The sequence below is a fragment of the Scyliorhinus canicula genome, chromosome 25 (genome assembly GCF_902713615.1).
Source record: "Scyliorhinus canicula chromosome 25, sScyCan1.1, whole genome shotgun sequence".
Lineage (NCBI taxonomy): Eukaryota > Metazoa > Chordata > Chondrichthyes > Carcharhiniformes > Scyliorhinidae > Scyliorhinus > Scyliorhinus canicula.
Window position 1 is genome coordinate 15,972,608 of NC_052170.1, and position 26,619 is coordinate 15,999,226.

The following is a 26,619-nucleotide window of genomic DNA, read 5'->3' on the forward strand; positions in this document are numbered from 1 at the left end:
CAACGGTGGTGGTGATGATGGTGGTGCTGGTGGGCGGGGTGTGGGGTGGGGGGGGGGGGGGGGGGGGGGGGGGTTGGGGGGGTGTTAGATTTGGGTTCAATACTGCATCTGAAGTATGAAGAAAGACTAGCTTAGCTTCTGGTGGCATCACTTTAGGAGGCAAACAGGTCTTGAATAGTTGGCATCACCATCTCTCGCCTCTTCATGCCAAGGGTGGATTTCCTCCGGGTGCTCCGGTTTCCTCCCATAGCCCAAAGATGTGCAGGTTAGGTGGGTTGGCCATGCTAAATTGCCCCTTGGTGTCCAAAAGGTTAGGTGGGGTGACTGGGCTTATAGTGATAGGCTGAATGCATGGGCTTAAGTAGGGTGCTCTTTCCAAGGGATGGTGCAGACTTGATGGGCCGAATGTCCTCCTTCTGCACTGTAAATTTTATGATTATGTGGTCTATAATTCTATGAAACCTGAATAAAACAAAGCAGACCTAGCTCAATTAATAATTGTGAATTGGATATTGATATGGGCAGGGAATTAATGAATGGACTTAAGGTATGGGCCAGCCATGATCTCATTGAATGGGGGAACAGAAGAGGCTGGAGGGTCTGAATGATCTACTCCTGATCCTGCATCACGGTGGAGGTGAGTGGCAGTGAGCAGCATGGTGCGAACCCATCATCGGATTAAAATTTGATGGAGACCTACCCAGAAACTCTGATGATGCGGTCAACATTCCATTAGGTGCACTCAAAGCGGCGGTCATCATGGAGATGGACACGGTCTGCAGCAGTTTAGAGGCCGCGCTGTGTTTGGCGTCAGACTCCAACTTCTCCCACTCGGGGTTGTCGATGATACTCTCTGTGAGATTGACAATTTCCTGCCAATGAGAATGCATTCATTACCCCGCATGTCACTAGCCCATTGATTGGAGCAAAACCTGACAATTGGACCATTATTCCCTCTGACTGGCAACGTGTTGTCTGTGACACGCACCTCACAGACGGGTGATTTATTTCTGATCATTTTTTTTTGTAAAATATTTTATTAAGGCATTTGTGATTTTATCAGTAACAGTAAACCATATACAAACAACAATAAGCATAGTGCAACCATCCTCTACCTCACAGATTCCACCTTCCGAGAACAGTAATCGAGACTAAACCCACCCCCCTCCCCTCTTCTGCTAAGAGTTCATTTTCTCTAAAGAAGTCGACAAACGGCTGCCACCTCCGGACCAACCCGCGCGTTGACCCTCTTCGGGCGAACTTGATTTTCTCAAGACTGAGAAAGCCAGCTATGTCACTGACCCAGGTCTCTGTTTTCGGGGGCTTCGAGTCCCTCCATGCTAACAGTATCTGTCTCCAGGCTACCAGGGAGGCAAAGGCCAAAACGTCAACCTCTCTCGCCCCCTGGGCTCCCGGGTCCTCCGACACTCCGGAAATCGCCATCTCTGGCCTCGGTGCCACCCTTGTTTTTAAACACCGTGGGCATGACGTCTGCAAACCCCTGCCAGAATCCCCGAGGCTTTGAACATGCCCAAAACATGTGGACATGGTTCGCTGGCCCTTCTGCGCACCTTGCACATCTGTCTTCTATCCCAAAAAAACTTGCTCATCCGGGCCACCGTCATGTGTGCCCGGTGAACGACCTTAAATTGTATCAGGCTGAGCCTGGCGCATGATGTGGATGTGTTGACTCTGCTTAACACATCCGCCCCGAGACCTGCCTCTATCTCTCCCCCAAATCCTCCTCCCATTTGTGCTTTAGCTCCTCTGTCTGCGTTTCCTCTGACTCCATGAGTTCTTTCCAGATATCTGAGACCTTAGCCTTTCCCAATCATGCTCGAGAAATGACCCTATCTTGTATTCCCCATGGTAGTGGGAGCGGGAAGGTTGGAACCTGCCTTCGCAAGAATTCCCGAATCTGCAGATATCTAAACCCATTCCCTCCCGTCAACTCAAACTTCTCCTCTATCTCCCTCAAGCTGGGGAATCTCCCTCTATAAACAAATCTCCCATCCTCCCGATCCCTGCTCTCTGCCATCCCCAAAACCCTCCACCCAGTCTTCCTGGGGCAAACCGATGGTTGCTACAGATTGGAGCCCAAACCGATGCTGCCTCCGCTCTCACATGTTTCCTCCACTGCCCCCAGACTCTCAGGGCCTCCACTACCACCGGGCTTGTGGAGAACCTGGACGGCGAGAACGGCAGAGGTGCCGTGATCAATGCCCATAAACCCGTGTCCTTACAAGATGCTGCCTCTACTCGCTCCCACACCGACCCTTCCCCCACCACCCAATTCCTAACCATGGCGATATTTGCCCCCCCGTAATAGTTGCTAAAGTACGGCAGCGCCAGCCCGCCCTCTCCCCAGCCACACCCCAGCATCACCTTCTTCACTCGCGAGGTTTTACCCGCCCACACAAAACTGGAGATCACCTCATTTGCCCGCTTGAAAAAGGCCTTTGGGATAAAGACGGGGAGGCACTGAGAAACAAACAGGAATCTTGGTATTACCGTCATTTTCACTGTCTGTACCCTCCCCGCCAGTGATAACGGGAGCATACCCCACCTTCGGAAGTCCTCTTTCATTTGCTCCACTAATCGGGTCAAGTTTAGTTTATGTAACAGCCCCCAGTCTCGTGCCACCTGGATCTCTAAATAATGGAAACTGCCCCCCACCGCTCTGAATGGCAGCTCTCCCAGTCTCCTCTCCTGCCCCCTTGCCTGCATCGCAAACACCTCGCTCTTCCCCATGTTCAATTTGTACCCCGAGAAACGGCCAAATTCCCCTAAAATCCTCATGATCCCTCCCACCCCCGCTAACGGGGTGGAAACATGCAGGAGCAGGTCGTCGGCGTATAACGAGACCCTGTGTTCCACAAAGCCCTCCCGAATAAACTCCACCAGCTGGTCCGGTGTCCATTGGGCCGCCGAGCCAATTCTCTGCAGATCCGCCATGCGTTCCTTTGCTGCAGAATCTACATGTGCTCGATTCGGTTCTTCCTTCCCTGACCGCCACCTCTGCACCGTGTCTCCATATACTGGGTGGGATTCCGCCTCACAGGCTCATCCACCACCGGCCCCTCAACAAAATTCCGAAAAAAGTCGGGGGGGGGGGGGGGGGGGTGGGGTGGGTGGAGAAGGTCCAAAAGGTCTGTCACGGGCGGGAGCCACCAAATGTGCGATCTACTCCCTCGTGGCCGCCACCGGACGTCATTTCCGGTCATTTTTGACCCATCGGTCACATGTGCTGCTTATCTATAAGGTGCCTGGGTCGAGAAACGCCAAAGTCTATTATAAAGTCCACCTGACCTTCAACCTTTATGTTGAATTTGGCTAGGATGAGCACAAGAACCTTCACTTCAGCAGTCTTTCCGGACACTTTAATCAAATTAAGCTTTATTCTAAGAACTTAGTTAACATATATCGGTAAACACACAGCAAGACTTTCTATCAATTACAAACATAAAGATACCCCATAGCCACAGTAATCTATGCTTTTAAAAAAAAATATTTTTATTCTCCTCCTTTTTCACAATTTTTCTCCCGAATTTACACCCAACAACAACAAACAATAATCAACAACAAATATATCAAACCCCATATCAATAACAACGATCCCATCCTCCCACCAACCCCCAAACATCAGCCCGCATGTTAACATAAACAAAGGACAAAAAAGGAATCAGGGATTACCCATAGTCATCTTTAACATACATAGCCCCCCTCCCCCCCCCCCAACCCATCCACCCATCCCTCCCAACCCACCCACCCACCCCCCCCCCCAACTAATGTTCGATGTTATCCAGTTCTTCAAAGTGCATAATAAATAGTACCCATGACTTGTAGAACCCCTCCGAACTTCCCCTCAGTTCGAACTTAACCTTCTCAAGGGTCAAGTATTCCAATAGGTCCCCCCGCCACGCCAGGGCACAGGGTGGAGAGGCCGCTCTCCATCCCAGCAGGATCCGCCTTCGGGCGATCAACGAGGCGAAGGCTATGATATCTGCCTCTGCACCTGTTTACAACCCTGGCTGGTCCGACACCCCGAATATGGCCTCCCAGACACCCGGGTCTAGTTTCACACGCACCACCTTGGAAATTACCCTAAACACCTCCTTCCAGTACTCCCCTAGCGTTGGACAGGACCAAAACAAATGAACGTGATTAGCGCCCCCCCACCCCCCGCCCCCCGCAACGTTCACACACATCTTCTACCCCTTCAAAGAATCAGCTCATCCTCGCCCTTGTGAGGTGTGCTCTGTACACCACCTTCAGCTGTATCAGCCCCAACCTTGCACACGAGGAATCTATGTATAACACTTAATGAATTTCCCCTTAACTGTTCCAATTCAAAAACAAAATCCCATAAACCTAAAACCCCTTTTCAAGGGGGTAGCCCGGCACACTGAATTATCACTTGAATAAGACTGGCTTTCCCTGAGATTCTGACCCCGTCTCACCAGCAGGTTTGAACCCGTTCCGGAAAGCAAACTATATCGTTTAAGTTACCGAGGCAGGTATCTATAATTAATGTTTTTTGTTTTCTGGAACAGTTCTTTAAAATGAAAATAGAGAGAGACAGGCCAATATCCTTATTTTCTCTGTCTGTAGTTTACAGCAGTCAAAAATGAAAACAAAAATAAAACAAACCTCACAGCCTCCCCTCTCAGCTCCACCCACAAAATGGCATCACTGAAGCCATGTGAGAAGACAAAAACCTTTCTGAAAGGGTGTAGCCACCGAAGTTGGCCACTTCCCGACATAAAACGGAGAATTGAAATGCATGCAGGGAAAATTGGACAATTTCAGAAAGACAAGCAGGCTGCAGAATCTCTCTGTGTACTCTGTCTGCAGAGAAACCAGACAACACTGAAACTAACACGTTTGCATACTAATTGAGCGATTCCCGGTGATTCCCGGGCACAATGGACACAATCGAGAATAACAAAGGTCAAGCCAGACTCTTAGGCACCAGCAGGAGTCCCGGACAATAAGTTACAAACAGCCCCAAGAACCGCCCAGCGATCGGGAAACAGCCCCAGTATTGGGTAATTCAAACCATTCGATTGGTATGAGGTCCAATCGATTGCAAGCAGGTATAGGGTCCACCCAGATGGGCGTAAAGCCCCTGTGACCTATAAAGGACAGATCCCAAGTCCAGCTCTCTCTTTTAGCCGGCCCTCCCAGCAGAACACCTTAGCAACTCTCGAAGAACTTGAACGTGAGAAGGAGAGGCCTGGCCAATTGCTGCACCACCAAGTAAGTGTCATACAACGCTCGCTATGAGAATAGACACTCCTGACCCCTTAGCCCGTACCAACTGGGAAGCCTGCAGTCTCAGGACAGAACAAGAGGCCATTGTTCCCTGATCCAGTGGGTTCCCTTATCGAAGATAAGTATTGGCTTATAGTGGTAGGAATAGTTTCGTCCGTTAGTATTAGTTGCATGAGTATCGATTTACTGTGTAATAATAAATGTGTTTGATTGAACCTTACTAACTGGTGTATTGAGTCATTGATCTGAACTTGAACTTGAACCTCGTGGCGGTATCATAAAGCAGAGCCAATTGAGTGTTAAGCAGACTCACCAGAACGAGCAACAAGGGACACTCCCATGGCAGAACCTTGGCCTGAATCTTGCGCTCGTTGGGCACAGGCGATCAGCGGGCCTGGAAGCGGATGCGATTTGCATGTCCGGCCGCGATCGGGCTCTGGCTGAGGTTTGACACTGGCTGGCCAATGAACTGAGGGTCAGAGTGAAACACGTACTGAGAAAGACTCAGTTGCCGGGGGGGGGGGGTGAGATAGGGTATTGTTGCAGGAAGAGGGTGTGCGCCGAGCCAAGTGAATGTAAGGGTGAGGGTGGTCTTTCCCAGCAAGCTCCTTGAAGGCTGACAACGGCTGTGGAGCTGCCTCAGGGAGCTGCAGTACTGTATGAATGAAATAAGCTCGGAGAAGTGGAACACAGTACCTCGCAAACCCAAACATCTGACAATACCAACCTTATACTACTTCAGCCCTCAAACATCTGCATTTACTTTGTTAGGACATGGGACCAGACCCTAACTTTTGTTCGTATACCGGACGAAAACCCCAAACAATTTTCCAATATGAAAAACTGTGAGGAAATGATATTTCACCCCAGAAGTGATGACTCTGATCAATAGGTACCATTTTATGTTAAAACAAATGTTAGTTTAAAATCAGAATTAATCATATTAACATCAGAGAAAATAGCTTTACAATTAATAGTTAAACAGTTCTTAAATTAAATGAAAAATGTAACTTACTACTCACACCTGCCACTAATTCTAATAAGCAACCACATACAGTTCAAATGCCTCTTAGAAATAAGTTAACACAACAGGTTACTTCCTTATCTTTGCAGACCTTTGGAGAGAGAGAGAGACCCGTTTGAGGAACAACCTTAAAATCCTGTCTTGTCAGACTGTTCTGCTGAACCTAACAGTATTTGGCCAAACTGTAAACTACAGACAGACCTGGCTCCTCTGATTTATTACATCATCTGTATCCCACTAAGAAGTCCCATAACCTTCTTAGCTATGACTAAATGCAATCCCTCAGATTATCTATACACCAGGGAATCTCCTGCAACAAAAATAATGTTTCTTTAGCCACCTCTCTGTAAACAAGTAAATCAATAATCACCTCACCTTTTATGACACCTTAATTACAGCTTTAGCAGACACACTGTCTTGATGTATTGTAAACCAGGGTTCTTAAAAACAATACTGCCACAAACATGAAATATAATATGAAACAATTTCTACATCCATCGTAATTCCCTAACGAATATTTAATATTGTCCAGAATTCTCTGGTTGTCGGGATTCACTTTTCCTGCTGGCAGCACATCTCCGTCTGTGGATTTCCTGGTGGTGTGGGGAGGTTTAAGTGGTAAATCCGCTTGACAAGCTGCGGGAAGATAGAATCCCACCGCCATTGAAAGTGCGCGGGAGAGAAACACACGGCTGGGGGACTGGAGAATCCTGCCCATTGGCACACTCACCTGTCTAAATTTCGAAACACCCGTTACGTTCCACCGAAGTGTGGGAAAAAGAGAAGGAATCCTTCCCCCCTCTCTCACCTGGTCGGAACATAACAATGTTGAACACTTCCAGCACCAGCCAGTCAATTACCAGGATGCGAGGGGCCTGGAAGATAGAATACTGGGAAACTTTCAATAACTCACCATCACAGGCAAAGCGAATAAATCATTCGGGAGCAGTTGATGGATGAAGGTATCCAGGTTTTCCACCTCATCTATGATTTTCGAAAAATTTCCTGAAATTGAATGAAGAAGGAATTGGATTTATGCATTGACCCATATTCTGAAAAAGTGTTCTACAGCTTTGGAAGTTCTGTCGACATTGTGACGGCCACACTTGCTACAAACAGGAGCAAAATAACTGACCAGGTCATCTCATTTGTTCAGCCGATGGTTGAGTGGTCAACGCTGGGCTGGATACCAGGGAGACCGACTTTGCTCACGTTTGAAATAAGGCCTTGGGATCGTTCACACCCGTCTGACCGGTGTCATAATATACACCAGTACATCATGGTGCAGACACACACACTGATTGACATACAGCAAGACCAATCAACACACACAACACCGATCACCAGTTAGAGCACACTCACTATAAAGCCAGAGGGCACTAGTTTTCCCGCTCATTCGGGATGCAGCCTCTCAGAAGGACAGAGCACGAGCTTGTAGCACAGATCTTCACCAAGTGCTGAGTGCATAGACTGGTTAGGATAGGCATAGGTCTTTAGTTTAATCTAACATAGTGTCGACCCACAGTGAAAGTATGTTCAACAGTTTCTAGCTTAATAAAATAGTGTTGTACTATTACAAGTGTTGGTAGCCTGTATGTGTTACTGCTGAGGTAAATGCAGTCTCCACGGATCCAGAGTACCCAACACATCAACCGGGTCTTAGTTTAAGGCCCCACCATCAACATTTTAGCACTGCTCTGAAGTATTAGCTTCAATTATAATCTCAAATGCCTGGGCTTGTGACTTGATCCCCCCCCAACTTCCAGACATAGGACAAGGGTGTGTTCAACTGAGCTCCACCTGATCCTTTGGTGCCCACCCTTTCATTGGAGTTGTACAGCCCCGGGAGGCGGGGTGGGTTACGGTGTGGCGGGGGAGGGTTCAAGGGTCAGGCCAACACCTAAGAACATAAGAACATAAGAACATAAGAACTAGGAGCAGGAGTAGGCCATCTGGCCCCTCGAGACTGCTCCGCCATTCAATTAGATCATGGCTGATCTTTTGTGGACTCAGCTCCACTTTCCGGCCCGAACACCATAACCCTTAATCCCTTTATTCTTCAAAAAACTATCTATCTTTACCTTAAAAACATGTAATGAAGGAGCCTCAACTGCTTCACTGGGCAAGGAATTCCATAGATTCACAACCCTTTGGGTGAAGAAGTTCCTCCTAAACTCAGTTCTAAATCTACTTCCCCTTATTTTGAGGCTATGCCCCCTAGTTCTGCTGTCACCCGCCAGTGGAAACAACCTGCCCGCATCTATCCTATCTATTCTCTTCATAATTTTAAATGTTTCTATAAGATCCCCCCTCATCCTTCTAAATTCCAACAAGTACAGTCCCAGTCTACTCAACCTCTCCTCATAATCCAACCCCTTCAGCTCTGGGATTAACCTAGTGAATCTCCTCTGCACACCCTCCAGCGCCAGTACGTCCTTTCTCAAGTAAGGAGACCAAAACTGAACACAATACTCCAGGTGTGGCCGCACTAACACCTTATACAATTGCAACATAACCTCCCTAGTCTTAAACTCCATCCCTCTAGCAATGAAGGACAAAATTCCATTTGCCTTCTTAACCACCTGTTGCACTTGTAAACCAACCTTCTGTGACTCATGCACTAGCACACCCAAGTCTCTCTGAACAGCGGCATGCTTTAATATTTTATCGTTTAAATAATAATCCCGTTTGCTGTTATTCCTACCAAAATGGATAACCTCACATTTGTGTGTGAAATTCCACCATTTTTTCTCTGGCGGACCAAATCTTTGTACTAATCAGATTATGAAAATGATTTTCTGCTCTGCTCTACTGGGATTTAGCAGATTAATTCTATGAGAACAGGTGGCATTGACTTGGTCAACATTCCCCTTGAGCTGAGGAGGTTGAGGGGGTGATCTGTCTGAGGTGTTTAAGATATTAAATGGATGTTCTGAGCAGACACGGAGATGTTATTTTCCGAAGTGGGGGAATCAAGGTCATGGAGATTTAATTTGAAAACGAAAGCCAGCCTGTTAATTGTTGAGCTTTTCACCTCCGCCAGCTGTGTCAAAACACTTGACAACCAATTAAATACTTTTTGAAATGTTGTCAATTGCTTGTTGCATCGGAAACCTCGCGGACAAGTTTCCATGCAGCAAACTTTCCACATGTGGTAACAATAGACAGATAATCAGTCTTTTGTTGTTGCTGAATATGCTGTGTTTGATGACTCATTCGAAACGCAGCACCTCCAACAGTGTCGTCCTCCCTCGGAACTGCACTGCAATTTCAGCCTTGCTTTTTGCTCTCAGGTTTTGGAGTGGGGCTCGAACCCTGAAAGCGGTGGCGGGGTGGTTAGCACGGCCGCCTCTCAGCGCCAGGGACCCGGCTTCGACTTTCGCTGACCGTCCGGTGTGGAGTTTGCATGTTCTCCCCCTGTCTGCGTGGGTTTCCTCCGAGTGCTCCGGTTTCCTCCCACAGTCCAAAGATGTGCAGGTTGGGTGGATTAACCAGGCTGAATTGCCCCTTAGTGTCCAAAGATGTGCAGGTTCCGGATTACGGGGTTGCAGGAATGGGGCGATGAAGTGGGCCAATGTGGGTGCTCTTTCGGAGGGACTGAATGGTGTCCTCCTGCACTGTGGGGATTCTATGAACTTTATGATTCAGAGACAACTGAACAACGTTATTAAACCAGTAGAAAGAGAGGCATTTTCTTTAGTTAGTGTCCCGTCCGCTTCGCACTTTAATTTATTGTTAATTTGACCATTTGTGTAGTATTGTTCAATAAAGTATAAAGAGAGACTTTCCATGTCCCACAGGGGCTGGACTCCTTCACAGCTCCCACAACAATGTTTTAATTTGATTAGATGAATTTAGCTTCTGTCACTTCAATTTAATGTGTTTGTTTGTTGATCTGTCTCTTGTTCAAGCGTTCTCTCAAAAGAGTTTCAGTGGAGACTTTGGCACGAAGGGTGTTGCATACAGCAGTTCGGCACAACCATAGACTAAGATGGTTCACGGACTCCCAGGCTGCCCGTATTTCCTGTGGGCCTTGAGTAGTCCGTCTTCCATGTTTACCTAAATTGCGGCAGGTTGCAGCCGCTTTGTGGTTTTCGGGAATAGGCTGCACCTCGCTTTCCGGTTGCAGTTTTGCGCCCAACGTTCCTGATCTTTGATCACCCAGTACTGTGCAGACAGGCATTGTGGGTGGGGGGGGGGGCTGGTGGAATCAGATGTGCTCTCCATTTTGGCCCGGCCAAGGTGGGAATCAACAAGTCCAGTCAGCGGGCGATTGAGGAGACCATTCTGCCCGACTCCGTGGTTACGTTCGCGTCTGGGTTTCCCTGGAGAGGTGTCTGCCATCGTGCTTGAGCGCTTCTGCGAGGTGGCGGGCTCCCGGGGGCTGGACTGCATCGTCATCCTTAGAAGTGACATTCCCAATTCATTTGTTAACTTTCCCCGTAAGGTTTGTGTCTTTCTGCTACAGAGCCCCTTTAAGGGGCTGTTAATTAGTTAATTCATTTTATTGATTGCTCATCGGAGTAAAAATAGGGGGACTGTTGGGACACTGCGGGAGCAAGCTAGGAAACAGCTGTATATAACCATCTTAGTCAATGGTTGTGCAGAATGCTGTATGCAACACGCTTTGTGCCAAAGTCTCCACTGAAACTCTTTTGAGAGAACGCTTGAACAAGAGACAGATCCACAAGCAAACACATTAAATTCTGTGAATAAAACCCATTATCAAGAAGAGTATTCGGGTCGAGTTTCACTTTTCACCGACTGAACACAACCCACTGAGTAGAGAGATCAAGGGAGCATCTTCCCTACCGAAATCTAGAATTTGCCCCCTCACTTGCTGGGGGGCAATTGGGGATCTGAAGGCTGGGGTTGATAGATTTTCGTTAGATAAGGGTATCAGGGCAGTACGGTGATGTAGTGGGTTAGCCCTGCAGCCTCATGGCTCTGAGTCCCGGCCCTGGGTCACTGTCCGTGTGGAGTTTGCGCATTCTCCCCGTGTCTGCATGGGTTTCGCCCCCACAACCCAAAGATGTGCAGGGCAAGTGGATTGGCCACACTAAATTGCCCAATGTGGTGGTATGATTTGCATAGCTGTCTGCCATTGGTGCAGAACACTGGCTTACCATTGGTCCTGGTCGGTCATGTGCCTCTCGACCGATTGGTTGAGACCAGTCATGTGACGGCTCCCCGATTGGTCGAGAGGCTGAGTTAACCCCGCCTCCAGAGCGAGGCATAAATACCCAGAACGCCCGGCGGTCGTCCATTTACAGTAGTTGACCGCAGGGCTAACTTCTAGCTTATTAAAGCCTAACTTTTGTACAGCAACTCGTCTCGCGTTCGATTTATGGTTCATCACCCCTTAATTGAAAAAAAATGAATTGGGCATTCTAAATTTATAAAAAATAAAAATAAATAAAAAAAGAGAAGGGCATCAAGGGATTTGGTGGAGAGCTGGAGAAATGGAGTTGACCACACACCAGCCAAGATTTAAATGATTAGTGCAGCAATGCTTCCAACGTCAAACCCAACACCATGAGCTGGGAAAGCTAGCTTGGTGTGTTAATTTTCTATTATTTTATGGGCCAGGGTTTTAAAAAACACCAAAGTATATTATGGAGTTCACTTAACCTTTAACTGTTTATTGAAGTTGGCTAGGATGAGCACAAGAGCCAAACTTTCAGGTGTTATTCAACAGAGTTCTTTGGCACTTGTAATCAAAAAACAAGCTTTGTTCTAAGAACTGAGTTAACATTTGTAGAAACACACACAGCAAGAATTTTTATCCATTCCGAACATTAAAATCCCACACAGTTGCAATAATCTATGTACAACCCTTAATGAAGTCCCCCCGTAACTGTTCCAATTCAATAGCAAAATCCAAGATGAACCAGAAACCCCTTTTCAAAGGCTTGGCCCAGCACACGGCCTTCTCACTGGTGAAAAACTTGTTCATGATACTCTGTTCCCCTTTTCAAACAGAAGGTTTGAATTCCTTCCAGAAAGCAATTATCTCTTTTCAGTTATGAAATAGTCTGCCAACAGCTTTTAAAATGAAGATAGAGAAAAACACTTATTTCAACCTGTGCAGTTCAAACCGGTCCAAAGGCGAAGCTAAAGTACAACTCACAGAGCCACAGCCCAGCTCCGCCCACACAATGACATCACTGAAGCCATGTGCTAAGACAAAAACATTTCTTAAAAGTGCAAGCCCATGGCAGAACCCTTGTGTTTGCATTACTTGTATCTCTGAATGTTTGAAAATCTTCGCAAACCACACCCTTGCGCCCAGAGTTCTCAAGAATAAATGTCCTTACTTCTACATCCAGTCCCATCGGTAAAGAAAGTTTTCCCTGAAGTTGGGATATATCCTTCCTCACACGTGCAATAGAAATCTCCATATGCTGTATGGTGCTGTGTATGAGGGCCACACTTTGGATCCAAATCTTCGTCACCTGCAGTAGGAAGCAAAATCATCAAAAAAATCCATTTGGTTTGAGAGCACACTTTAATTATTGCCTCTCCCCTGCTTTTTTCATCTCATAAACAGCGAGTTTAACTGCGACTGGCATACAACTATTTTTGTGACATTGAGGGGGAGGTGGGGGATAAATACTCCTCTTTTGGGCGTGCCTCCGCTGGGGAGCTTTATGCCGAAACCCCTAGACCCGACTTCTCCTCGGGTGCAGGTAATCCAGCTTCATCCGTTTCCATGGGGACGACAGACTCGCCTGTCACGTGCAAGTCCGGTACTTCACCGCTTGGATGGTCAACACCGTTTCCTGCTGGCAACGTGGTTTCAGGTGGCCATACTGGCTGCTGGGACAACTCCCGCCCTCCTAACTGGCCTACATGCTTCCGGATGATTCTTCCTTAGACATTCGCTTCCTGAGGCAAAGCTCTTGATTTTGATGCAACAACGCCTGGGACCCAACTCGAGCTGGTTCCAGAGTTTCTCCCACACACACACGGTTTCCTCCACTGACAACCACCTTGTTGATTAGCCTCAATCATGATTTTACTTCCGGCCGCACTGATTGGTCCATCCCCTCCCCGGCACGTTCGGAAACACCAGACGTCGCCGGTCCAAAGACACCGGCCCAATGGATGGCACAATCACGATTAGTTCAGATTTCCAAGCAAATGGACCAAAATGCTTCAGTGTTACTTTATTGATACTTTAATGTTTTGGGGCGGCATGGTGGCACAGTGGTTAGCACTGCAGCTTCTCAGCGCCAGGGACCCAGGTTTGATTCTGGCCTTGGGTGACTGTCTAGTGTGGAGTTTGCACGTTCTCCCCGTGTCTGCGTAGGTTTCCGCCTGGTGCTCCGATTTCCTCCCACAGACCAAGGGTGCACGGGTTAGGTGGATTGGCCACGCTAAATTGCCCCTAAGTGAACAAAGGTATGCAGGTTAGGTGGGGTTACGGGGATAGGGTAGGGGAGTCGGCCTAGGTTAGGGTGCTCTTTCCCGTACCAGCCTCCCCGAACAGGCGCGGAATGTGGCGACTGGGGGCTTTTCACAGTGACTTCCTTTGAAGCCTACTCGTGACAATCAGCGATTTTCCTTTTTCATTTCTTTCAGAGGGTCGGTGCAGACTCGATGGGCCAAATGGCCTCCTTCTGCACCATAGGGATTCTATGGTTCTGTCAGCTGAGCATTGGTCAGAAACAAATTCAGTTATGGTACAGTCATTGAGAGAGTCATGAATGAAGTTGAGGAAATGCTTTCTTACCGGATATACCATATGTAGAACCATCACCAAAAGAGTCAGATAGATAATCATAACCGACATCATACTCTAGGATAAATACAAAATAAAAGGGAAGAGAACATGGATTAATATGAGACTAAGAAAGAAACAGTCACAAACAAGAGAGGAAAGAGAAAACAGTGATTGATAACTGAGTATCGTAAAGGAGGTACCTCTAACATTTCCTGCATTTCCCCCTCAAGCGTCGCTGATTTGTGTTACATCTTTTACTTGTTCTGGTCGCCACATTATAGGAAGGACGTGGTTAAGAGGTGACTTAATTGAGGCATACAAGATGATCAGAGGATTAGATAGGGTGGACATTGAGAGCCTTTTTCCTCGGATGGTGATGTCCAGCACGAGGGGACATAGCTTTAAATTGAGGGGAGATAGATATAGGACAGATGTCAGAGGTAGGTTCTTTACTCAGAGAGTAGTAAGGGCGTGGAATGCCCTGCCTGCAACAGTAGTGGACTCGCCAACACTAAACGCATTCAAATGGTCATTGGATAGGCATATGGACGATAAGGGAATAGTGTAGAGGGACTTTAGAGGGGTTTCACAGGACGGCGCAACATCGAGGGCCGAAGGGCCTGTACTGCGCTGTAATGTTCTATGTTCTGTGTATCCCACAGACACAGGAAGAACATGCAAACTTCACACCAGACAGTCACCCAAGGCTGAAATCAAACCTGGGTCCCTGGTAAACGATTCATTCACAGATTCAAACTTGAGAATTATCACAAATAAGTTGCACTATGAACCCATCTCCTCGAACTAATAATTCCTCAGAAGTAATGGTCAATGCAGTTAATAAATGAGCAGTTATCTAAAACAATTTACAGTGTTAACTTGGTTATGAGGTTCAACGCCCCACTCTGGAACTCAAGCGTATTGATCTAATGCATGTTTAATGCATCCCTGCTTATTTATTTCCCTGGAGTGCCATCTGGTTTCCTTTTGAGGTCATTGATGTTCTCCGTTTCTGCCGCTCTGGTGGGTGGTGGGCTCCCAGTCATTAACACTCGGCGTGTAAAGAATTTCTACCTCGCATTCCCCGCATCTCTTGCCCAAGATAGTATATCCATGCTTCCTTAATCCTTGTACTGTTTTCTGAAAGGAACAACTCTTTATCTACGCTATCTAAACCTTCAGCAATCTTCTACACCTCTATCGAATCTCCCCTCAATCTTCTTTGCTTCAAGAAGAACAATCTCAGCTTCTCCAACCTAACCTTGGAGCTAAAACCCCCTTATCCCTGGAACCTTTTTGATAGACCTCCCCCCCCACCCCACCTCTCGAGGACCCTCGCATCCTTCCCAAGGTGCGGAGACCAGAACTGGACGTATTGTTCCAGTTGTGGCAACCTGATCGAGCATAACCTCCCTGCCTTTATTAAGATCCCAGGCCACAGCCCAACATTTGTTAGGATACCAGACAAGCACTGGGCTAAATCACTGGCTTTTAAAGTAGACCAAGGCAGGCCAGCAGCATGGTTCAATTCCCGTACCAGCCTCCCCGAACAGGCGCCGGAATGTGGCGACTAGGGGCTTTTCACAGTAACTTCATTCGAAGCCTACTTGTGACAATAAACGATTTTCATTTAATTTAATTTCATTTCATTTCAAGAACCCGAATACTTTTTTCAAATTTGTAAAACTGTGAGGAAAAAATACTTTGCTCCAGCAGTGATTCCACTGACAAATAGGGGTCTGTTATACGAAAACAAATTCAATTATTAACGCAGGATTAAATTACATTAACATCATAGAAAATAGCTCACAATTAACAGCTAAACAATTCTTAATGATAAAAGGAAACACTTTAACTTCTAACTGATACATTTTCTATCTCCAATCATGCAACACCCATCACAGAACAAAGGCCACTTGTAAATAAGATTAGCAAACACAGGGTTACTTGCTGTCCTCTGGAGAGAGATTAATTGGAAAGATTGCTTGAACAGAGAGAGAGAGAGAGAGAGATATCCTGTCAGGAAACAGCCTGCAGAGCCCCTGTGTCAGACTACTGCTTAACCTGACAGCCTTTGGCAAAAGCTGCTGCTCAGTTCAAAGCTCCCAGCAAAAAGCCACAAGTGAAACTGCCTGCTACAGACCTGGCTCCTCCCATTAATTACATCTTTATCCCACTCAGATCCCCTGACCTGCTTACCTAAGTCTGAACACAATCTCTGAAATGATATACTCTCCAGGGAATCTCCAGCAATCATAACAAAATTGCACCTTTTGCAGACAGTCTGCCTCTATGTTAAACCAGGCTTTTAATAACACAATCTATAAAAAAGATTCATCACACTTTTCTATAGAACAGCTTTCTTTATAAAGTCCTAGACAATATATTATTTGCTAACTACTCTCCCAGCATGTTGTGCCACCTTCAATGATCGGTGCACATGTAGCCCTAGGTCCTCTGTCCCTCAACATGTGTAATACTTCCTGTTCACCAGTTAGGTAAATAACAACTACAACTGTATTGAACAGGTACAGAAACCCATGTTTGCTCAGGTGATCCTGCACCCTGGTCCTTGATTGGTCACCGGGGTCACGTGACCCTCTTGGCAGATCGCCCCAGAAAGGGAACAAACACCACACTCCTCCCTCTCTAAGTTCTTCTGTACCTCGATAATAATTATACTTGGTCACCAATAATTAAAATATTAAACCCCATGGAATCAGTCCACCATGAATCGAATCTTTCAGGTGGTACTAACGGGTGGTGTAACTCCTCTGTCGGGTGTGCCTCCGTTGAGGAGCTTTATACAGAAATCACTATACCCGGTATCTCCTCAGGTGCTGGCCCCACATAACCAACAGGAACTCGTACCCACGGCTGGCCCGGCTAGTCCCAAAGGTGCAGCGGGGATGTACCAGGCAACCGTTGTTGCATTTGGCACTGTTCACACTTCTACACCAAACTCCCAATGTCGGGTTCGATGCCAGGCTGCCACACATAACCCCTCTCGAGCATCTTCAGATACACCCAGATTGGCATGGGGCAATTCAGTTGGAGCAACTCCCTTCCTGGTACATGGACAAATACTCCGGATCCTCAAAGATCTCCATTAACTCAGGCAGTCTCTTCCCCTGTGCTAAGACGACACCAGCCGTACCAGCCTCCCCGAACAGGCGCCGGAATGTGGCGACTAGGGGCTTTTCAGAGTAACTTCATTGAAGCCTACTCGTGACAATAAGCGATTTCCTTTTTCATTTCATTTCAAGAAGATCTCCAAGCAGTTTAACTTGAGTGGCCAATCACGGCCCAAAAGAATTAGCCCTTGGGTCTGACAGTATTATTGATGGGGGTTGAGCGGACCGCTGCTGAGTGCTTACAGGCACTGTGGTGGTACCATTCACCTTGATGGCTTCTCCTGAGTAAGTTGTTAGTTTTGCTGCGGTACCCCTCAAACTCAATGTAAACTGCTAGGAATATTGAAATGTGTGTTCTCCCATCACCATGGCAGAGGCTCCCGTGTCAACATCGATCTTTAAGGGTCAACCGTTGACCCTGCAGGCTGTTTCTCTGTTCAAGCAATCTTTGCCCCCTTTCACGTTGAACAATAAGTGAACATTTAAATCCGCAGTACTGGACTCTTCCACATTATACACTTGCGATGTGTAACAAACTCTGTCACTGGGTAGACTTGACTTACTTGTACATCGATGCCTGAATTGACTGTTTATGTGGCAGAAAAAACATTCAACCTCTTTAAACCTAAGAGGAGTGATTACCCTATTCTTCAATCGTAAGTGATTGATTGGCTCTGTTAAATCTTCTCGCTCTACTTGTGACTGCATTTGCTTCCCGTTTTAAAATCACATCTTCATTTCTGGCGCATCTTCCGACTGCAGCTTCCCGCCCAAAGTGGCGTGTTGCACCATTTTTGCCCGCCCTGAATCTCCTGTGCACCCATCGTAGCGCTCCCCGTTGCCAACGCTATCTCCAGCACCTTCTGAAAATTTATATCTGCCTCTGCTAATAGCTTCCTTTGACTGGCCTCATTAGTTGCCCCGCAGACCAAACGGTCCCGCAGCATATCGTTGAGAGTGGCTCCGAAGTCGCAGTGCTCCACGATATGTCTTAGCTTGGAAAGATAAGTCACAATCGTTCCCCCAAGGGCTCACCCAGTTTAGTTAAACTTAAATCGCTGGGGTATGACTGGTGGCTTCGGGTGGTACCGTGTTTTCACCAATTCAACTATCTCAGTGAGTGACTTGGAGTCAGACATGCTTGGGGATGCGAGGCGCCATGTTAAGTTTAGGCCTGGGTCCCACATGTGATCAGAAGGATTGTCTTTCTCTTCCCTTCCTCCTCTATTCCGTTGAGCTGAAAAACGTAGCCCAAACGTTCAATGTATTGCGTCCAATCCTCCACAGAGGCATCATAAGGATCCATCCGTCCAAATGAGGGCTTATCTGCAAATACTCAACTCCTACTGAACTTCAATGTGACTTAATACTCATAATCTTGGTGTCACAGGGGGCTGGATTTTCCGTTTCAGTGGTTAAGTGCCGGCTCAAACGGAGAATTCGTGGGAGTTCTACGACGGACAGATGGGCGCCGAACTCTCACTGATTCCGGGACTGGTGAGGGTCGAGCAGCGACGTCGGGTGAAGGTCCCGTGCTGAAAATGCCCGGAGAATGGCCGGGACCCTGGCCGCTCCTACAGCGGTCACGCCATACAATATGGTGCCTGCCGTACCCAGACCGACCTGCCATCCGCGATCCCACAGCCCACTCCCTGGCCACCCCCTCACCAGGCCCCACAGCCCTCACGGAAGCACCCCCAGCCAGCTGTACGGATCCCGGCCGAGTGTGACAGTGCTGGACACAGTCCGCAGCCGCCATCCCCGGGTTCCCGACCGCTGAGACCGCACGTGTCCCGCGCCGTCGGGAACTCCGCCCGTCGGGGCCGGAGCATCGCGGGAGGGCCTGCCGATGATGCGCCAATGACATTGCAACGGCGCGGCAATGCGATGACGCCATTTCAGAGGGCGCGGAGCATGGCTGACAGGCGTCAAACCACTGCCGGCCCCGATTTGGACGTCGGAGTCGTTTCTCCGCCCGATTGCCGATTACGGTATCGGCGTCGGGCAACGGAGAATCGCGCCTAGGGTCTTTTGGATCAAATAAGACAGTACAGACTGTTTCGTGTCTTGTCCAAAACATAGTACAAACTCAGCGGTGCATTGCATTGTCAGCCGAGGTTACGTCTCCGGAGCGAGACTTCATTCCACAATCGATTGACCTCAAAGAAAGACTGCCGCCCACTGAGCTGTGGCCAAGACACGTGTTTAAACTATTTGCATTAAGTTACTTTATCCATCTTTTGGGCGATTTTATGGTTTCCCGCTTGGCCATCAAAATGGCCGCGAAGCCTCACGGAGTGTGTTCATCTTTAAGCACAAGTCAAACAGCCTCCCACAGAATCATTCCCAAGTTCCTGCGTCAGGCAGGAGAGTTATGGACAATGAATCTCTTCCATCCAGCCCTGAAATGGAAGGTTAATGAATGAACGGAATCTGTGCTCCTCGCAGCATTTTCACTTTATGTTCCTAATTTCTGGATTTGTACTCACCAGTAAATTGACCGGAACACGCTGTGTGCTGAATCCAGACCACCACTGCAAAAGACAAAAGGACATCTGTCAAACCTTTTATGTGTAACCCAAGGGGTGCCACCCTGCCAGTCCCAACCTGCCAGTGCCCGCCTGGCAGTGTCGGCTTGGCACTGCCAGGGATGGACCCTCTGGGAAGCCAATTGATGGGGTTTCCCTCGTGTTTGGGAGGGCAGGGGTGTCCCCTAATGCCTGGGAGGAGGAAGGAATGATGCCTGTGATGGGGGAGGGGGGGGGGGGCTGGGGAGGGCCACCTGTGATGGGGGTGGGGGGGCTGGGGAGGGTCTACACCTGTGGGGGGTATGCCCGATCACTGTATGGTGGAGGGGGGTCAACCCTTGCTTGTGGGTTGGGGGGGGGGGTCCTCCATATCTGTGGGGGGGGGGGAGTTTATGTATTTGTTCAGATCGGGGCACCCTTTAAAGATGGCACCCTGATTTCCGTGGCTCAGGCCTCACTCGCCAGAATGACGGTGCAAACCGCACCCCCAGATTCTCAGTGCACCCCAATCTGGGCTAACAATAGGCTTCCGCCCCACGTGAAGTGTTGGATGATGTAGACTTGCGAGGTTAACATATGTCACCAACACTGAGGAAGGTTCAACTCTATTTTATTCACTAACTATGAACTAATCGACATACGAGAACTGTGGGTTTAAAACGATGCTAGTTTAACTAGAGACCTGTGCCTGTCCGAACCAGTTGATTCTCTCAGTACGTGGTGTGAGTCCGTGCTGGGCTGGATTAGTTCTTGTTCCACTGAGAGGCAGCACCCAGAATGAGCGGGAACCGTGGTGCCCTCTGCCTTTATAGTGTGTGTATTCAAACTGGTGATTGGCTGCGGTGTTTGTACATGTTGATTGGCCCCTGTGTGTGTCCATCAGTGTGTGTCTGCACCATGATATACTGGTGTATATTATGACACCATGGAAATGGATAACGCACCCCCTCCCTCCCCTCCACAATCATTGTGGTTCCTCCCCACATCTTCAGGGCAGTGTTGGGAACGCTCCCCCGCCCCCACCCCGCAATGGGACAGTCCCTCAAACCATGGTGACCCGATCATCTATTTAAAAAAAATATATAAATTTAGAGTACCCAATTAATTTTTTCCAATGGCCAATCCACCTAGCCTGCACATCTTTGGGTTGTGGGGGCAGATCCTCTTGTGGGAGAATCTAGAACTCGGGGGGGGGGGGGGGGGAGGCGGACACTGTTTAAAAATAAGGGGTCGCCAGGGGCTGATTTAGCTCACTGGGCTAAATCGCTGGCTTTTAAAGCAGACTAAGGCAGGCCAGCAGCACAGTTCAATTCTCGTACCGGCCTCCCCGAACAGGCGGCAGAATGTGGCGACTAGGGGCTTTTCACAGAAACTTAATTGAAGCCTACTCGTGACAATAAGCGATTTTCATTTCATTTCATTTCATTTAAGATGCAGATGGGGAGAATTACTTTCTCTCAGAGGGTCGTGAGTCTCTGGAACTCTCTTCCTCAAAAGGCCGTGGGTGCAGAGTCTTAGAATATTTTTAAGTGTCATGCAAGAGTACCTTTAAGAAATGGGTGTTTATGAAATGTACCTTTAAGAAGTGGGTGTGTATCAGTGATGTCAGAGTGTGGGTGGAGCTGGGCTGTCTGTCAGCTTTTTTACTTTTGTTTTAGGCTGTTTGCTGCAGGGTGTGTTTTAGTTTCGTTTTCAGTGTTGGAGCTGAAGCCAGACAAAGCAGGTATACTGCTATTCTTTCTGCCATCAAAAGACTATCTCTTGATCATTTGGTGAATTCAGAATTATAAATGTTCTCAGTAGTGAATGTAAACCTGATGTGCTTCTGTTAAAAGGTGTTTCTTCTGTCTTCTGGATTTTGTTTGGGAGGTTATTAAGGATTACTTAGTGTTGTAGTCTTTGGGGGTTGTATTTGAATTGATGTTTGCTAAGATGTTCACTGTATGTTTCAAAAAGGTTAACTTGAGTTCATAGAATAAACATTGTTTTGCTTTAAAAATTACTTTTCTATTTCTGCTGTACCACACCTGAAGAGTGGGCCGTGTGCTCCCCATACCACAATCTATTAAAAGTTGTGGGTCAGGTGAACTCCATGATACACTTTGGGGTTCTCGAAACCCTGGCCCATAACATAAGGCTGAGCTGAGATTGATTCTTGATCAACAAAGGGGTGAAAGGTTATCGGGGGAGGGGGGGGGGGGGGAGGGGGGAGGGGGGGGGGGGCGGTCAGCACGAATGTCGGGTTGATGTTACAATCAGATCAGCCACGATCTTATTGAATGGCGGAGCTGGTTGGAGGGGCCGAGTGGCCTCCTCTCGCTCCTAATTCGAATGGTCACATGACCTGGAGTTTCAAAAGGAGGATTTTATTTTTTGCAATGGAGAATTGGGTGGTAATGTGGATTCTAACACCCTGAGGGATAAAAGAAGTCAGCCTCGGAGTTTGAACGGGTGAAGCAGGTTGCAAATTGCACCAATTCGGAAACTTGGAGCGGATCCTGTGACATTATCATAACTGTAAAGAACTGTAAGGGTTCATGCAATGTCTAAATCAACCATTAGAGGGAGCTAGGTGTACATATGTAGATACAAGGCATCGATGCTAAGCCTTGTGGGTGAGCAATTGAAGAGAAAGCTAGATGACAGACTGAAGGAAAGATAGTGTGAGTGAGAGCAGATCATAGTTAATGTAATAGTGCAGAGATTAGAAGTGGATGAGTGTAGATTATATGTTTGTTATCAACTGTGTATCATATAGGAGTACGTGTCAAATCCAATTAAGTTGTGTTAATAAATTTAGAGCTTTGTTCAAGTTAAAAGCTATTTGTGGTCTTTGTGAACACTGCCCCAACCATCCTTAAATTAACAACACAAAGAACACCACAGGTCCGATTGGTAATGGAGGGGGCTTCCGGAACGTGACCCGTCTGACATCCCTCTGGTTAAGGGAGGGGGGGGGGGGGGTGAGAAGGGAAATGTCTTCATCAAAGGTTGCTGCCTCATATCCCCGAGTGGTTAGAGCACGGCATTTAGTCTCAGAAGAGTAATGATAATGCACCCTGGCTCAGAAATATCCTGCTGACTGCCTGGAAAAAGGAAGATGACCACACGGACGGCGCTGCCAAAACTGACTGTTGCAAAGGGGCGCCTTATCCACTTCTCTAAAGCCAATTCAGTGTGCTTCGAGCAGCTGGCTCTATTATTAGGAGCTACTTAAGTTTAAAATTTAAAAAAAAAACCTGAACTGCTGTTATGCACGTTCGACTTTCTGCAAAGCCAGCTTACCACCATGCACGCGGTTCCTGCTGAATTATTAAGAATACGGCAGATGTTAGAGAGGGAGGGGGTGACGAGCAGAACGACCGGGCTGCTGCAGAACTCCAGTTACGGGAGAGACAGGAGAATTGTTCACCTTACAGTGGGGGGCAGTATTTCGGACCACGAACAGATTATCTGGACACAAGGGGAAATTTCCCACCAGCCAGTAAGCAGATGTCGCGTTTAAGGTGACTGCACTCCCCCCCCCCCCCCCCCCCCCCCCCCCCCCCCCCACCCCCCCGCCCAAAATAATTTTGATGTGGGCATCGTTAGTCGGGCTCGAATTTATTGCCCATCCCTAATTGGCCTTGAACTGAGTGTCTCGTGCACTCCCATCCTCACCCAAACAACACTCCAGCAGCCCGGTGGTGATAGCCACCCTCCAATCCTGGAACCAACTACGGCAGCAATTTGGCCTGACCAAAATGTCGGACAAGGCTCCCATCTGCAACAACCATAGGTTCACGCCAGCGCTGACTGACGCCACCTTCAAACGGTGGGTACAGGACAGAGGGACACTGACAGTCAGGGACCTATACACGGACGGCAGGATCGCATCACTGGGCGAACTGACAGCGAAATTCCAGCTAGCCAGGGGGAACGAGCTAAGGTACCTGCAATTAAAAAACTTCCTACAAAAGGAGACAAGGACGTACCCACAACCGCTACGACAGACATTACTGGAAGAGTTACTGGACGCAAGCATCCTAGATAAAGGAAACTGTAGCGACATGCACGACCGACTGGTAGAAAGGGACGACACCGTACTGGACGCAACAAGAAAGAGATGGGAGGATGACCTGGGGATTGAGATAGGGTGGGGACTCTGGAGCGAAGCACTGCATAGGGTCAACTCCACCTCCACGTGCGCAAGGCTCAGCCTGACGCAACTAAAAGTGGTACATAGAGCCCACTTAACAAGAAACCGTATGAGTAGGTTCTTCCCGGAGGCGGAGGGCAGATGTGAACGGTGCCAAAGAGGCCCGGCCAACCACTCCCACATGTTCTGGTCTTGCCCCAGACTTGCGGGGTACTGGGCAGCCTTCTTCGAGGCTATGTCTAAAGTGGTGGGGGTGAGGGTGGAGCCATGCCCGAAAGTGGCGGTCTTCGGGGTTTCAGACCAGCCAGATCTATTCCTGGGGAGGAGGGCGGACATCCTTGCCTTTGCCTCCCTGGGGGGGGGGGTCTAAGAGGAAGGAAAGGCGAACCACAGGGCTGGGAGGGGCGGGGGGGGGGGGGGGGGTGGTGGAGGGCAGAAGGGGGGAGTGGAGGGGGGCAGAGGGGAGAGACAGGGAACAATAGAGGAGAGCCAGGGAAGGGGAGGGGGGAGGCAGGGAAACGTTTACAAACTTGGCATCCACAGGAACAGAGAAAATGGGGAAGCAGAAGTTCGCACGAGACGACAACGTCAGCGAAATCCGTCCGGAAGAAGCAAGGGACAACACCACGAACGGATGCCTGCATATGCATGTAAATAACTTTGCCAAGGGTACAGAGCTGCCGCTGTTGAGAGGGGGGCACAATACCGTCCGCTGACTTCTGACTCTGCGGGGAGAATTAACACCTCAGCAGTGGCAGCGACCCATGGCGGGGCGGGGGGGGGGGGGGGCAGACAGAGGTGGGGGGGGGGTGAGTGCCCCGATGGGAGGGGGTGGGAGGATTGAGGCGCGTGGGGTAACATCTAGTGGATTGCTGATCTATATTCTCTTTACGCACTAGGTTAATGTTCACTAATTTGCTGTGTTAAGATTATTACTATTTAATATGGAAAATTTTGCAAAACCTTAATATTAAAAAAAAACAGCAGCAGCAACCCTGGGGGGGGGGGGGGGGGGGGCGGGGGGGGGGGGGGGGGGGGGGGTGTGTGATTTATTTTCCTTTTTGTACGGGGCGCATGCTCTATCCTGTTTTGAATTGGGTGTTAATTTGCTAAACTGTTTATCGTTTAGAGGGTTAAGTGGTTCTGTTCTGTTGGCATGTTGCCCTTTTTTCTTTGTATTATTTTCCATTTTGGAGGGTTTTGTAAACTTATTGAAAACTTTGAACAAATACATTTTTTTTTAAAAACTGAGTGTCTCGTTCGGCCATTTCAGAAGCGCCGTTGAGAGTCAACCGCATTGCTGTGAGTCTGGAGTCACATGTAGGCCAGACCGGGCAAGGGCAGCAGAGTTCCTTCCCAGAAGGACATCAGCGAACCAGATGGGTTTTCAATGGCAACCGGCCGGGGTTTCATGGTCATCATAATATTCCGTTTGTTAAAAATAATGGAGGGAATCCCAAGGCCAGTGGCTGCCCAACGTGTGTGCGTGGGTTTCCTCCGGGTGCTCTCGTTTCCTCCCACAGTCCAAAGATGTGCGGGTTAGGTGGATTGGCCGTGATAAATTGCCCTTAGTGTCCTTAAAAGTAAGGTTGTTGGGTCACGGGTATAGGGTGGATACGTGGGGTTGAGTAGGGTGATCATTGCTCGGCACAACATCGAGGGCCGAAGGGCATGTTCTGTGCTGTACTGTTCTATGTTCTATGTTCTATGTTATTGCTGTCACGATCACTACTTTGAGCGCAAAGAAGTGGAACATTTACTCTTTAGCATCTTTGCACTCCCTCAACTGTGATGATCTTTGGAATCAGCCAACGGTCCCTGTTGTCTGCGACATTATGTAAAATATCTAGAATATAAAGGGTTAATGTACTATCATAATTGACCACTAGATGGAGCTAGATGCAGAACTGACTCTCAGGCTTCTGGGAGAGGGCTGGAGAGGAGAGGTCCAGAGAGTGCAGAGTGCAGGTATAGATAGAGTGTAGAGACTAGTGTTAGTAGATTGTAGATTACTAGATTATTGCTTGCGAAAGGAGTAAGTGGCCGAGCTTCAATCAGTGGTGTAATAAATGTTAGCTTTGTTATTGAACTTAGCTTCTGTGGACTTTGTGAACACGACGACATCCGTCCTGATAATAAGAATCTCAAAGAGCACCACCTTGTCCTAATCCATTTTTTAGATCATTCAACTCATTACCCTTTATCTCTGCAGTCATCCCTGGCCCAGGAGGTGGCACTGTCATAACACAGAATCACAGAATTCTCAGGGTACAGAAGGAGTCCATTCGGCCCATCATGTCTGCACCAGCTCTCCAAACAAACACCATGACTTGGCGTCCATTCCCCTGCCTTTCCCCCCTGCCCCCCCCCCCCCCCCCCCCCCCCCCCCCCCCCGTACCCCTGCCCATTGTTTATATTCAAACAATCATCCAATGCCCACTTGAATCTCGATTGAACCGGCCTCCACCATACTTCCTGGCAACGTCTCGCTGTTGCAATGTGATGTTGTATGAAGTAATTAATGGCATGCTGGGAAAACTGGTCAACTATTGGGTACAATGAAAGAAAAACTGACTTCGCATGACCTAAAGCATGAATAAGATCAGAGAAGGTCAAGTTGTTCCGAAATGCCTGGGCTCTGTAAATTCTGATAAGACTAACTCGTCATAACCCAAAGCAGTCTAAATACGACAAGATAGGGCCAGAGCAAGTCTCCTCTGATTCTTAAACATGCGATCAAAAGACAAGATAATGGTATGAGACCCAGAGTCCTGAAAGGTCAGCAAGGTGACGCC

General features: G+C 48.1%; 1 protein-coding gene across 1 annotated transcript in view; it reads right to left on the minus strand.

Moving 5' to 3' along the window:
* Nucleotides 1-26,040, minus strand: part of LOC119957010 (adhesion G protein-coupled receptor E1-like) — a 75,946-nt gene extending 49,906 nt beyond the window's left edge. The window contains exons 1-6 of the mRNA XM_038784592.1: nucleotides 26,022-26,040; nucleotides 19,648-19,692; nucleotides 14,034-14,099; nucleotides 12,616-12,753; nucleotides 7,212-7,303; nucleotides 701-872 (exon numbers count right to left, since the gene is read on the minus strand). Coding sequence (XP_038640520.1) covers nucleotides 701-872; nucleotides 7,212-7,303; nucleotides 12,616-12,753; nucleotides 14,034-14,099; nucleotides 19,648-19,692; nucleotides 26,022-26,040 — 532 coding nt within the window. The remainder of the gene's footprint in view (nucleotides 1-700; nucleotides 873-7,211; nucleotides 7,304-12,615; nucleotides 12,754-14,033; nucleotides 14,100-19,647; nucleotides 19,693-26,021) is intronic.
* Nucleotides 26,041-26,619: the final 579 nt, after the last annotated feature.